Source organism: Phalacrocorax aristotelis, chromosome 12 (genome assembly GCF_949628215.1).
Source record: "Phalacrocorax aristotelis chromosome 12, bGulAri2.1, whole genome shotgun sequence".
In the NCBI taxonomy this organism is placed as follows: domain Eukaryota; kingdom Metazoa; phylum Chordata; class Aves; order Suliformes; family Phalacrocoracidae; genus Phalacrocorax; species Phalacrocorax aristotelis.
In genome coordinates, this window is record NC_134287.1 from 17997035 (window position 1) to 18012696 (window position 15662).

Sequence of the window (15662 nt, forward strand, 5' to 3'; positions counted from 1 at the left end):
TTTTTTTTTTTCAACCAACTAGAAATGTTATAGCCTAACTAAAACAAATAGCTAGTCCTACCTCGTCTCCATTTGTGAAAAGCCTCTTTATTTTATTTTATTCACATAAGAATTATAAATTCTGTTTCAAAGCAGAAACTCTTCATTAATCTGCCTAGCTAGAACTAAAGTTTGGTTCTAAAACATGGTCATGTGTTTTTACCTGATCCGTATCCCTTCTAATCACTGCTACTCTTTTGACTTCCCTGATTTTGCTGTTCACTGGACACTTAGTCAATTGCCAAGATAACGAATTCCTGCAAAGTAAGACAGAAGTCACACTCGGAGCTATTACTTATAATAATTCACAGAAACTAGAAATAACTTTATTTTCTGTACTTACGAGTCAAACAGGCCTGCTGAAAAGCAATTACAAACTGAACAGGCAGGTTCTTTTGCATTTACTGAAATGTGTTGATGCTGGAAATGAGTAAGGTCCTCATTTATTTCCAATTAAAACAAAGACTGCTATCTTTTAGCACTGGTCACAGCTCTGCATTTTCTTACCACCATTTTATGCTCATTTATCAACAGACGATAGAACAAGGCAACCTTAGAGATTAACTCTTACAAACTAATTACATTAAAAAAAACTCTTATAGTTTGTACTATATTAAATGTCTCTAAATTCAATAATTCTCAATGACATCTTCTTATTAAATAAAACTGAACTTCTTATTAAATAAAATTCTAATAGTGGTGAATATTCAGCTCCACTGAAGTCAATGGCAAAATTTACAGAACTTCATCATCAGACTCTATTCCACTTCTAAAACAAGGATAGAGGTATCGGTCCTGAAAAACACTGCACCAATTTCCTTCTAAAATAACACTGAAGAAGCGAGTCAGATCTCAGCATACTACATCAGATGAACTCAATTTTTTATTAAATCTCAATGTTGACTTTTTTTAAAAAAAATATATATTTGAGTTCAATAAGAGTCAGGAGCCCAGCGTACTGTGGTGCTGCAGTTCCAGTCGAGGTCAGAAAGTGAAAGCACCGTTTCAGAATTCACAGGAAATGGTCATTTCCCTTTAGTGGTGACACTAAGGACAACTTCAAGCTGTACTCAATTTTCAGTTCTATACTTATCTCTTTTCTTTAACTGCAGTCCTTAAAAGCTCCACAAGAGAAAGAGAGCATCAGATAAACGTCTAACACCTATCTAGAAGGCATGTCAAGAACAAACAGTGGGCACAAAGATGGAGCTTTTCAAGAACTCTCAGTGGTGGCGTCAAGTCTGCTCCTTTGCAACTTCACAGAAACTTTAACTTCTCCAAGAGCACAGCGAGGCCATCACTAAACGGTTTTGACAATCTTTAAGGTTTTGCAAGTCATATTGGAACTCCTCTGTGCCCATTGACTGATTTTATATCATATAAAAAGGTTTTATCGTTTATTTTGGTTTTAAGCCATATAGGCATCACCACTTTTCGACACATTGTGTAGGCAGAAAATGTTATACTATTTGACATTTCACTGAGTGGCAAGAGTATTTTCTCCACGGAAAGGAACTCTTTATAATAATGTTCAGAAGTTGTATTTAGCGGTTCTCCCATGGCCATAGGTTTAGATAAAACATGGACAAACTAGGTTGTACAGTATACAGAAACTTCTCGGAACCAGGCAACAGATAAACACATACCAGATGTAATGCTGACAGAAACAATCAGTTTTGTTGCAGTCTGGGAGTAGATCAATACAATACATCCCAATTAATAAAACATAAAATTACTTCTTAAAATTACTGTTGAAGCTGTACTCTGTATCAGTAATATTACAATGATAAAACAGATATGGAAAAAAAAGTTAAATCTCCAATGCTGTTGAATCCCAAAATTCTTGCATCTGTTCCAGATAAAAATCAACATTGGCCAAGTGTTTAAAATTAAATCAAGCCCATGAATGACAGGACATGTAATCCTCAGAGAGTAAAACTGAATTTGGCTCCTTTCTGGGGAAAACCACCTACACGTATTCTTGAATATGAATCTTTCTTCAAAGGTTTAACAGGAAACTTCAGGTTGATTCAAGGTAAATACAAGCTCCTGTTATCCAAGAAGATAAGAAACACAAATGTACTGGTATTGTTACGATGTTGTAATACATTACTGAATTACACAACAGTGTTATTTCCCCAAATTCCTATAACTTGTATGACTTGACAGGGACACGGGCTACTAATGACAACTTTCATATATCAGATAATAAAGTGCTTTCATAAAGCACCACAACTTCCTCTGTTTCCAACAGAAGTATTTAGTAAAATCTTATTAAAGATGTTAACCTGTGAGCTGCTGCACCATAAACAAAACAGTCAGTAAAAATGCAGGAATACGATATTTAAGTCTTCCCATAAAATTCTGCAGAAAAAAAAATTGTAACAAAACCCAGCAGTGGTACCTCTTGTGGTTTTTTTAGCATAGTTCTGAAACGTGCACCAAAGAGCTACAGGATAAACCTTCCAAGCTCTATTTCACATTAGTGATGTGCATTAAAATATTGATTCTCTTTAGACAAAGGATAAGGCTTATACCAAAAAAACATTGTGCCACTCGGCTGCGTATCTTTGGTATATTTATAGTGCAGCTGTTCTGTTTCACCTCTAAAGGGGAAAGTTTTCCAAAGCGCTGCATCCCCTGCCACTGAGAAGCTACTATGGACTCCTACATTCACTAGGACCTTAGACACTAACTTACTGCTTTAGACAAATGAAGAATGTGCAGTGAAAAGAATTTCTTCCTGCTTTTAAATATACTATTGAAATAAAATTAAACCTTGCCAGATTTCACATTAGAAAGTAACAGTACATTTCAATTCTCTTGCAAGAGTTCAGGAGCATACAAACGCGAGCATAAATTTCATGGCAATTTTTAATGACAGATATCCAAGGTGCTATTTGAAAACCTTTGTAATTTAATTATTGTTAATCTAGATTTAGTCAACTTTCTCTCTGCAAAAAAGACATGTTTTTCATTTTGCTTAGATATTTAGAATTATTCAAAATGCATTGAAAGACTAGAATTACTTAATTAAAATATACTGCAAGCATGTTTTTCTAAACTTATATTGCTAAAGCCTTGCTATATGGTAAGTTTTTTTGGAGTTGGCCTTTAAACACAGTACCATGTATTCACAGAAGCCTAGATATATACCTGTATTTCATACTGCTATTTGAGTAGGCATACCAACACACAACTATAGTACATATCATCCAGTGGCAGTGCAATAAAATGTAGCGCCATCGAAATGCCATTTAAGGATTTTTCAACTTCTGAACAACAGCATTCTTTCTGAACAGGTCTGTCCAACCAAACTTGCGTATTGCTGAACGCTGGCTTCATCACTTGGCCCCTTCCTTCTTTTCTTATACACACTGTAAGACATCATGGTTCTCTTGTGAAGTATTTTCACTCTGCCCAGTTCCGTAACACGACCTTCATCAACTGCAAAGAGAATCAAAGAGGACAAAAATTAGTTATGTATAGCGTCCATATGATCTTAATTTATGTAACTAACTTCAATATGCATAATGAAAACTGTATGAAGTAATAAAACTAATCTGCAGATGAACGGCAGAGCTGATCTACAGAGCAGTCTTCTTGAACCATGGTTGAAAACAAAACCTAGCCTGCTAAGTAACGGTATTTGTGGTGTGTGAAAAAATAAATCATGCATCACACAGTTCTAATGGTGATATATTGCATTTCTGAAAATACCTCCACTGCTATATTTTAAAATTAACATTCATTTAATGCTCGCTGGAGCCCACTGCCAGAAGTGAAACTCTATCTGGGAAATACTTTCAAACACAACCGACCAGAAGAGACTTGCTGTTATTGCCATATTGCACTTAATTACTACACTGCCTGCAAACTCCACAAGCACAGAGCGCTCCCTTTCCCCAGTTGTGAAACGTGTATTAAAACCAGCAAGAAGCCTCCGCGCCGTTTGCCCTGAGTAAGCATCAGGGAATAAACTACCTTCCCATCGAAACTCCCTGGCCCTCCAGCCCCCATCTTTTTTTCCTCATTTATACTGGTTTCTGAGTTTCTCTAGTAGAATGAAGTTAAACACACACCCTTACTCCAAGTCTGATCCCTGAGCTCTGGAGACCGACAGATTTAGCAGCGCAAGCACTAGCAGGGTGGGCACGACATAATTCCTCAGGCTTTCAAAGATACACACACCATAGTTGAATCTTATTAACCTCACCTACAGACCCCTTGTGACTTAATTTAACCAGAACCATACACATAAGAGCATCATTGAACAAGTTAAAACTTCCTTATTTTTATGAATCCAATTGATGCTATTATTGCTGAATAATAATGTTCTATAACTGCTGTGTGTCAGAAAAATTGGCCCTACAGTGCTAGAAAACTCTTTAAAGAAAGTTGGAGAACGTTCCGCGCGCCTAAGACCATTGCAGAATAAATTAATAAAATTATTATAAAATACCAGTAAAAGAAATCTTGGGAGTTTTCTGAACTTCAGGTTTAAAAAGCCACCTATGTAAGAGTCAACTTAAACACACAAGCTGAAATATGAGTTTGAGAATAGAACCGTATAAATTCAAATAGTAACAGAGACGCTTACTTGGAGATCAGCATCTGGGGACATAAACTATGCAAAGACTCAATCTTTTTTCAGCGTCAGGACATTATTCTGACTGAGGAGACCGCACAGGTAAGTATAATTGCTTAGCTTTAAGTACTGCATCAGTCTGCCCCAAATTAAAACATTTAATATGTTCACATACGTACTTCATTTAGGTCAGAACACGTAGGGCTGCTTGAACAGGATCTGAACAGTATCCACTCTACACCATTCCCCGCTCACAACACCCGCAATGAAGCCTTCTGCTGATCATCAGTTGACTCAAAATCAGGTAATTCAAATAGCTATTTCATGGACAAAGATTGTTTGCTCGTTTGTTTATGAGAATAAACAAAGGTAGAACTTTCTCGGCAAGTGTCACAAACGGCAATAGATCCAAAGTGCAGAGGACATGGCACCAGCTCAGAGAAGCAAATTGGTCACAAGTGCCACCTTACTTTTGTTTTTCACACAGCTGAAGCTCACTAAGCTTGCCCCAGGTAAGCTAAGCAACGTGTCTGGAAGAATCTGAAAAAATCTTGAAGACAAATCTCTAGTCAAATGTAGCCCTTACTACAGGAAAGCTTAATAGTCTTCATGCTTTATTAAAGACAAAAGAGGTCATTAAATGCTTTTCTTTGCAAGATGTTCTTAAGCCCGTGCCCTTATTCATCCACAGAAACGCCTTATAAACATTTTTCTGCTGATTACCTGAATTTAGTATGTGAAACTTAGCGAAGCCCGCTTTACAAAGTTGAGAATGACTTCATTACTTTTATCTATGTTTTGATTCCTAACATGAAAGCACAATGTATTTCTTAAGACTTAACTAGGAAAATGTGGTTTGAAGGAAGAAAGTCTGAATAGTACTTGCTAAGATTGCGTTCTCCACTAATTATTGTTGGCAATTGCTTTAGATAAACACCCAAGTCAAAAACACTTTATGGCCTTCTCTCCCTCTTTGAAATCCAGTAGGTTTTTGATGTGTGGCCAACACTTTTCTGATATCCCAATAGGCTGTTTTTACTACCAGCCCTATGGCCTCTTCTATTACATCCTCCTCTTTTCTGAAAGTTCACCAAGGAAAAATTTGCAAGTTTAGCTTCTGGAGGTGACACAAGTGTAAAGCTATTTTAACTTCTTAAATTGGAAAGTTTATATTTACTGCACCTCTAGGCTAACTGTAAGTTTGTGTCCTGAAATGGACTTACGCCAAGCCTAGCCTTCATAGTCTCACGCCAAAAGCCCTTTTAAAGCCATTCACTACTCACTGTTTGATACTCATTTCTTTCAAATAATACTGAAGCCTGATAGTCTGGATGAGTTCATCCTTTGGCTTGTAGTGTTCCTGGCCCCAGATTCAATTTCTTACAGTAACTAAAGCTACTGTACCTCAGTTTCACTGTAGCCTTACTGGCTCAGCTGAACTCTGTTCTTGTCGCTCAGCATTTATACCCTTACTCCACTTTTACTCATTCTATCAGCACAGTCAATGCATTATCCTTCTTGCAGTCAGGCTCATGCCAGCTCTGGTGTGCAGCTATATGAAACAGTTATTATGACGAGGCTTATAGCAAATTTGTTAAGCACTGCAGCCAAGTGTTTTCTGGGGAGAAGTAAGTCTTGCCAAACCATGCTGTAGACCAGTCCTTTCTTGGACTGTGGCACAGGTTTGTAACGCAACCCCCGAGGCAGGAGAAGGCTCTCCCATATCAATTGAGAAAATACCAGTACCTTGAAAAAAAATCACTGTAACATGAATACTTCAGACATGCTTTAAGCTTAACAGACTGTATAAACTACATATATAGAAACTTGGTAATGAATTTATCATGAGGAAAAGTTTAAACCCAGATATGTTTGGTCTTATAAACTTACATTTGATTGACTGTGTTTTTATTTCTGCTACACATTAAGGTTGATTCCAGATTCTTGAAACAAGGTTTCAAAGGCAGCAAAATAATAGCCTTCAAAACTTCCAAAATGTCTTTACAAAGATTACCCATTTTAGTGAACATTTTTCCATTGACTCCCTCCAAAATCAAAACTTGAATCACAAAAATAACATTCTGTAAATGTACTTAAATATATATAATTTAAACTCCATCTGAAAAAGAAACCTTTTACTGAAATGTTAAGTATCAGTAAAATAATCTCAGGTACATAGTTAAGCTTTTAGAGAAGGTGAATAGGAACTTGTGTCACCATAAGAACAGATCCCTAAGTTAAAATTCAGCCACCTTTCAATTGCTACTACTCTGGAGGCAACACCCTATGAATTCAGGAAAGTACTCCCTTTAGTCATCATTTAAACCTAAGCAGAATGGCTTTAAGATAATTTAATAGAAAAGAAAAGAAAAGTAGATTGAGCTCTGACACTGTTTAAAAAAGAAATTACCCCCCAAAAAAGAAAAATTAAATATCAGCTCCTGCTGAGTGGCAAGTGATAAAGTTTGCTTTATATTTAAGAAGATGTCAACTGACTTCTAACACCCCTTCTCTGTGTGACTGATGCTGGGATACAGTAATTGGGAGAAATCCCAATTCAAAATTATATCATATACTCTATTAAATGAAATTACTTGTTGAAAATAAGAAAAACATCTCTATCAATAAGCATTATTTCCGTGCTTTATTAAAGCAAGTTCAATTAGTGACTTCTATTTCCGGAAGGACCCAGACCGATCAGATAGTAGAAAGATACATTAGGGCAATTTTAATCGTTACTGCAAGTACTGAATGCAATATTATTACCATTAAAAAGCTAGAAGAGCTTATTGATTCCTTCTCACACTTTCTCATTTTATACCTCCCAAGTCTCCCACTAACCTCTGCTTCTCCTCACAAATAGTTCGTGCATTAATTTATAGAAATCTTAAACGAGATAAAATCATGGGTTTGAAGACAAAATTTCTTTTGCAAGTGCATAATTCTTGGATATCTCATTGAGTTATGATTTATAGCCAGTTAATTTTCTAAGGCTTGCTTCTTTAGCCATCACCCCAGTCCAGCTCTGTAAGACTAAGACCAGACCTTGTACACCATGGTTTCAAAGCCTGTTCCATGCAGCTCACGTGGTAAGTTGCTTCTTAAGAATACTGTAGAAACCATCCTCCTGTAAGTCCACATTTTGTTCATTTAAGTGAGTAACACTGAGTCCTGGGACATTTTTTAATGTTTTAAAATTTTTTTTTTTACAATTTATCTATTTCTGTGCTTTCTCTCCTCACACCTCTGGAAGCACCTAATCTTTATGTTTTGAAATGAGTGGATTTGGCGGAAGCAGTTTTATTAACAAAGAGCGTTACAGATGAGCAATAGCACTATAAGGAGGTACAGTACTTCTAACATCCATTTGAATTCTTGGGACTTTGCCTTTGTATCTGTGTAGTCTACAGAAGACTCACTGTCACCTCACGTATAAAACGTACAAGATTTAACCCCATAATTCAGTTACATGTATCTATATATTTTGGATGATAGATACATAAAAAACCTAAACATCAGAAAAATAAATTTTGTAGACTGAAAGTACCTGCCATTTTAGGGAACTGAGCAACTGCGGATGCCAACTGTCTGTCTTTACAGAAATATCATCCTGTAAGTCTCAAAGCTAAAACACACCTGAATTCTTGTTGCATAAATTAACTGTCATTTCTTTCTCTCCCCTATAGTCCTAAAGCAGCAAGTTATTTATATAGCATTCATCTATTGAAATTTGAATATAGGACAGATTTCATATATAATTCAACCTTGCCACCGTGATCCCATAAAAAACCTGCAAAGATTGCAATGAGGTGTTAAAATTCTTTGTTCCTGCCCCCTTATCATTACTAAATGCAATTCATACATGGAGAATTTCTTTTCTGAAAAAAACCCAAAGCATATCAGATATGTTGCTAAGTATTGGTAAAAAACAAAGTAAAAAGTAAAAGTCATCTAAAGACTCTCTATGCCATTTGTCTTGGCAGATGTCAGGCAGATACCGGTTTGATTTCTGGGCCCAGCTACACATACGCACCTTCATCAAAAGCACACTCAACGTTGCTGAGAAACACTGAGTAACAGGCTAAAGGTAACTGCAGCGGTCTCCAATGGTAGCTCATCCAGCAATCAGCCCCAGAAATACTTTTGTACTCAAGGGACCAGGAGGAATGTGAAGAGCAGGCAGTCTGACACTCTCCTGTACAATTCAGTTTTTATTTCTTTGCACAAACCAAACCAACTTCCCCGCAAAACTTCAAGCTCCCTCCTGAAACCAAAACATAAGTGTCAAATGCTGATAAGCATTCCTGCTGAAATACCACCATAAAATGAGGAGGAATTATTTTACCATTTTTATTCACAGCAACAGCAAAACGGGCATCAGTGTGCATTTACATAGAAATTAAAAGTTTTGTGTTCTGAATTATTTTCCACAGCATAGGGATTGATTAGCATCTTTATAAAATTATTTGGGGAAGCTGGTATCAAAATATTTTTATTCTGTGCATTAATCTTTATTATTACTACCTAATATAAGCTGAAGTGAAAAACAGCTGCATCTGGTCAGAAAGCCAGGTAAGCATGTGCAAAGCCGAACAGCTGAGACTCGGAAAGCAGAGACCGAGCTCTGCAACAGCCTGCTGCAACTCTACACAGGCTTGGAGCCAACATCATGTTGAAAAAAGTGTGATGGTTCAAAGGTTTTTGTACCAAATTATTACTAAACCAGCTTTTTGGTGGTGGCTGATTTGGGTCAAGCTGGTTTTGATCAATACTGATTTGGAAAGACAGCCTGCAGTGGCAGCGTTCTGTACTGCTCTTCAGAGCCACGTGTGATGGATGCTGAGTCAGTGGCACCTCTTCACTCATCCCCTCAAATATATTCCTCACAAACATGACATTTTTAAATTTGTCAGGGGCGTAATCTATGCAAGCAAGCTAACTTTTTTTTTTTAAAGTACATTTTTCCATTTGTAGGAAAATAAGGGAAGAAATAATTAAAAATAAGTGACAAATCTATTGGTTTTCTTATTTTTTAAATAGGAAGGAGGACAACTGCCAATTAAAAAAACCCAATGTAAGTTACAGGAAAATATTGCTTCCATTTTCTGTACAGAATGGATTGAGAATTAGTAAGAAGTCTTACTGAGGTCTGCTATTTCTCATTTCAAAAAAGAAACATGGCACTCCTGCTAAACTCTGAAATGGCGTTGTTTCTGATCATAAGTTTCAGTTTCCTTAAATGCTATTTTAACCCCCTGGAACAAAGAAAGTATTTGGCCATCTTCACTTTGTGCTGCTGCATCCCTGCTACACAGAGAACCTGGATTTTATTCTCTCCATAGTAGGATGAGACAGTGGAAGAAAGAAAGGAAACAGACGAAGAACCAGTCCTAATTCAGATTTTAAAATATTTAAAACTGTGCCAGTAACTGAAACCTGTGATTCACTTTGAAAGCGGACTTTGAAGGAAATGCACACATAGTTAGCTCACATTATCAATTAGTTTCCATTTTGTTTAAAAATGGAATCTTAGAAAAACTATTTTTACCTCTAAACATTAAATCCACAGGAAAAAAAAGAAGTACAAAGATTAGCACTCGACAATGGCTGTCCTTTCAGACTGACAGCCCAAAGGGGATGCTTCATTTCTGGTTTTGTTTCAAGTTGTTCTCAGTTTTTCATTTTCAATTTTGAAGCAGTTAGAACCTGCATCACTTGTAAAGATGGACACAGCATTCACATTTTCCAAAACAAAGAAAAATAACAGGTTCAAAATTCAGTTTCCAAGGATTTAAAAAGTTTCATGATAACCGAGCTTTCAAACTAGGTGTAAAAACAATCAAAAGAAGGACCCATCCCTTGTTGTTACACTACGGCAATGTTTGTTTATTTGAGAAACACCACAGCATTGTCGAATTTCTTTGAAAAAAAGCTACATCTGGTTTACATGACCTTGTCACAGTTAATGATCAATGATTTTAAAACAAAGAAACTTTAAAAGGAAGAAAAAAATTAGCTTTTCAAATTTTATGACTGAAATATAGGAGATATTAATTACTGGAAACAGAAGATATTTCTACCTCAATCACTAGTCTAATGTATCTGACCTTTGAATTTAAGCTCGTTTCTTACTCAGTTTAAAGCATTCTTTTCCTTCACCAGCAAAGCATAGGAAGTCATCCTCAAAAACAAACCAGACAATACATAGTGACAAGATAAGTGATACCCATTAATAGTAATATTTATATAAAACAGTGAGTTGAAACATGTTTTTTCTCCAATTGCTTCTTTCATACTAGACTCATACATAAAGAAATATTAAAGACCAGTGTGCCTTGGGGTATAAAATTTCTAACTCAAACCAAAATAAGAGTACAGTTACAATGAAGTATAAACAACAACAACAAAATAATAAATGAAAAGAATTCTTAATTAAAACCAGAAAGCGCAAGTCACAAAGGAAGTACAGTAAAATGTTCAGGATATTCTCAATCCGCCAACTCTTTACAGTCACTCTAACAAGAAAAAAATCACAACTTTTGATTCAAAAGTTCAAAAAGAGACCGTTTCTAAGGGGAAAAATGCACCTTATCAAAATAATATCAATGATCCTTAAAACATAAACACAGAAGAACTACAGTTTTACAAGTATAACTTATAGGGACACTTAAAATGGGTAAAGACAGGATGTTAAATGAGGATAAATCCTAAAGACATCTTACAAACAAAACTTTTGGCCTTCGTGCTTGAAATCATACAACTGCTTTATGATTTGCAATTCAATCCTGAGAAGCAAGCGGACTAATCACTTGACAAACACATTCAAAATCTGCTAACCCTGCTGTGCTGCGTGGAAACAATAACTCATTGTGTTTTGACTCTTATTGTTCTAGTAGTAAACATGAATAGGGGCCAACGGAAAACATTTCCTGTGAATACAGTAATTCACAGCAGTTCTCATTTTCAGCTGTAATTCACAGCAACCTGCAAAGGCTCCTGCTTACCTGCAAATACGATCCTTTGCCTACATTGCACAACACTAAAATCCAAGTATGGCCCGCCCTTTTGGACACATTTGAAAGTGATGCACATAAAATAATAAGCATAAAATTCCCAGATTATTTATGAGGCGCTCTCGTATAATACAATGATTCTAACCTACCTCAATTTACTATCTTGAAATATGGTGACAGAGAAACGGATACCAAGGGCCTAGACTTCAATGATATTGGTATTTCTCCATGGACTTGCTTTTCAGGGATGCACTACAAAAAAGACTAGTAGTACCTGGGAAAATATTAGTTAAATGAGACTGAACAACTTCCTACCTGAAAACAGTATCTAGTTTGGTCCAAAGTCAAGACACTAATCTAGCAGAATGTACATGAATAAAGATAACTATTTCACTTTTAGATGCTCTTCCAGAAGACAAAATGAACTAGTCAGTTCTTCTGAAGTTGTATCTTGGACACTATTCTTGGTGGCTTCCGATACAAGAAATTAGAATGTGAATCGCCTAACTGCATACCCAGGAGGCTTTTGTGGGACATTTACTTTTTTTTCTTGTTTTTAATACCCTTTTTGGTCATCCAGGCAACTTTCAGTTATGCATGCGGTTTAAATGCACCATGCATACAAAGGCCAGAAGCAGAACTGCAGCAGGCACAGCTCAGCTTTAAATGCACGAACGCTGTGAGACCCTGGTTCTGTGCACGGCCCCGCAGACTACCTCCCTAAACGAGGTTCTGTGACTGCAGGGCCCAGGCAATCAGCAGACTGCATAAGGTAGTTTTGCAGATCCGTGCAGGCTAGGTCAAGTTTATAAGCTCATTCATTTCCCAACTCAGTTTTGCTGGGCTTTGCAGGCATTTCTAATGCATGAGTCTGATCACGCTGGGTTCTAGGAAGGTTTACTTGCTCTGGATCAGCTTTGATTAGACTGACCAAGATTCATCCTGCATCAGATGCCTCTCCCCGTGGTTCTCTGAACATTTGTTAGCTGAGTTTTTCCTGTTCCTCAAAAGTATCCGAGTTATTCAGAACAACACAGGGACATTCAGTATTCTGGGCTGCTCATTTCTCTTTAGAGGCAGAAAGGAAAATGCTGGTCAAAGTCAAACTAGCCCTTGGAAACAGCAAATTAAAGCAACTCTCTAATTTGCTTGGTAACAGGGACTCAAAACTGCACGCATATCTTTCCGGAGAGTTTAGCAAGGTACCTGTCATTTCAGGAACATCATCAAAAGTGACTCAGTTACTGGTGAGAGAGATACATTAAACATGCTATTAAGTCTGTCAATTAAAGGTTGAGAATACTGAATTGGGGATGCATCTTAACTAGAAAAGATGAGGGATGGAAAGCAACGGCTACACAAACACTTCCTATTAGGGATGAATGAAATACTTCATTCATTTCTCACAAAAAACATGAATAAATATTTTTCTTAGATAAATAGATATTATCCTTAGACAAATAGATATTTTCCTTAGACAAACACAGAATGCTTACCTCGTTACTAACTCTAGCAGAACTTTAAAACTAGTAACTACGCTGACATCTCAAACAGAACAGCTTATTCCATCTAATTCTGGAACATATTTTGCATAAGAAAAAACACAGAAACACTACCTAAACTGCAATTTCTATTCAACTGGTAGCTAAAATACCTTGCCATTCAGTAAGATTTACCCAAGAAGCCAAATACTCAGCTCCACTAAAATAATAATTTTCCAACTACAAAGTGACACTAATGAGTCAAAGTTTTGCAGCATGAACAGTGCCCTAAGACGACGTCTGACCCTCGTGCCTAGGTGCAAGCAGATGATGGCTGTCCTTCCCAGTATCTACATTTCTGCAACTTCCACTGATTGCAAAGCTGATATTTATGACATGTAAAAGTGTTTCAGACTTCATTTTTCATGTCAAATTAATTTTACAGGGGCTAACAATGGCGGAATAGCATTATTGCCTCATTTTATATATTTTAGAGTCCTTTTGCATTGCCCAGACAAATAAGAAAACACACTTTGTAATTTTAATAGGCCATTGTCATCCTCTGGATTATAACCTTGCTTCCAGGGAATAAATTTTTTAGTGGCTAGGACAGAAATATTAATTAAAATGAAGGGAATTTTAGCAATTCTGGACTTTAAAAAAAATGTATTTCATAAATATATTGTCATATAAGTATTTTCATCACATTTATACAAGAATAAAAAATGTTGGCAGCTTTGTTTCTTTTTCTGAAGCAAAATCTCCCCATGGGACTGACCCTAATCCATCTGATAGCGAAAGGGTACTACCAAGGACTGCAGACTTTCCCAAGAAGGCTTCCACGAAGGCTTTTTAAGTTAAAAGTTAAGTTCCACTTTTACCCAGAATTCTAGGGACTTCTCATCACAGATTTTAATGACACTTCAGGCCGACAGCAAAATCAGTACTGAGCCCCAGGCTTACACTGTCAGTAATGCCAATGGAATAAAAGAACTTACAAAAGAAGTTAGAGGGTTATTCTTTAGGGAGTTACAGCTCTAAAAAATGAGGCAGAAACAGGAAAAAATCTGCAAGAGTAAAAGAGTTAAACACTATTGATTAAAATATTTGAACTGCATAGAAGTGAAAGTGATAAAAGAAAGAAGTGAAAATGGCAGAAAGCACCAAGACGGTCTTTCAAAAAGACGCACAAAGCAAAATCCTCCTTAAGATTGATATACAAGGAAGAAAAACAACAAATACAAGAGTCAAGCTGAGAATTACAAATGCAAACGTTTGCATGAAATAGGCAAAATTGAAGCAATTGGCAGTAGCTTATCAGCTAAGTAAATCAGATTACAGCGATCAATTTACTGGCTAAATTAATTAAAACACGGAATCAATTATGTTGCATGTGAAAAGTCAGGATGATGTCACCAGAGCGGAGAGTAAACATGTTCTGAGGCACTGGGGATTGTTACAAAAGTTCTGACCCTGGAGAAAGTTTGCTGTGGTGGTTGGTAGCATGTGGCTGCACTGGGACGCAGCACATGCCCGTAGTGTCGCTTACACAGCTGCTCCGTATCTGCGCCTAATTACAGCTTTTAACTTTTATCACATTTTGAAACTAATCCCATATGCTAACTATCCTCAGCATGAAATAAATCTGCATGATCACTCTACTTATCCCACATTATTTAATTTTTAATTTCTGTTCTTGTGCTTCTAACACCTCTTGAGTATGGAAAATCATTCGTACAAGGTTTGGCAGTCCGTGTCCGTGACCGCGTTGCCCTGAATCTTCACCAACTAACGAGGTCACTTCTGGGCCAGTCTTGTGACTGGCAGAATTTTTCTGCTAGAAAATAAAATGTCATAACATTTAAATGCTGAAGGAGTATCTTGTGCACACAGCCACCTAAGATTCACCTCTTCAATACGAGGTGAAGTATGCCAGGGTATCTTTATTTTTCAAGCAAAGTCCTCAAAAATTATGTAATTTCAAAATACGCCTGTTTGTTACACAATCTCTGTGACAGTCATTTTGGATTAAAACATATTTTGGGGAATCGTGCCATCCACGCCAAATGCTTTACAAACTATGCTACAAGTCAGACGATGGTGCTTCTTGAGGGGCATTGGTTTATGCCACTACATGTATGTCAGAAGCAAATATATTTAGAATATCAATAAATACAAAATTTTAAAACACAAATATTTAGCAAAGTTTGAGATTTTCTACATCAATACAAAGTGGCGTTCATATTATGACTGTACCTCAAATCACATTTTAAAGACCCTTCTGTCTTTGCAACCAATTGTTTTGGGAGGCTCCGCTGCAGAGCTGATGGTTCAGTCTAATTTCTAATCCACAAGCCAATTTATACAGTGTCAGCTTTTTAGGACCCACAAATTAAGTTAATAACATTACCTTTTTATTACAGAAGCACTGGAATATTTAAGCATATTTTTGCATAGGGGGCTAAAAGCCCACACCAGTCATTTCAATTTAATCCAAACCCACTAAAAAGCAGGGCGGAAAATTTGCCTGGCTACACCTTA

At 36.6% G+C, this 15662-nt stretch overlaps 1 protein-coding gene across 10 annotated transcripts in view; it reads right to left on the reverse strand.

Moving 5' to 3' along the window:
- Positions 1-334: 334 nt before the first annotated feature.
- Positions 335-15662, reverse strand: part of ATE1 (arginyltransferase 1) — an 83956-nt gene continuing 68628 nt past the window's right edge. For 9 of the 10 annotated variants that reach the window (XM_075107444.1, XM_075107439.1, XM_075107443.1 and 6 more), the window contains one exon: positions 335-3486. In XM_075107444.1, coding sequence (XP_074963545.1) covers positions 3308-3486 — 179 coding nt within the window. In that variant the 3' untranslated portion in view covers positions 335-3307. The remainder of the gene's footprint in view (positions 3487-15662) is intronic. The other variant, XR_012662809.1, reaches the window with a different exon arrangement.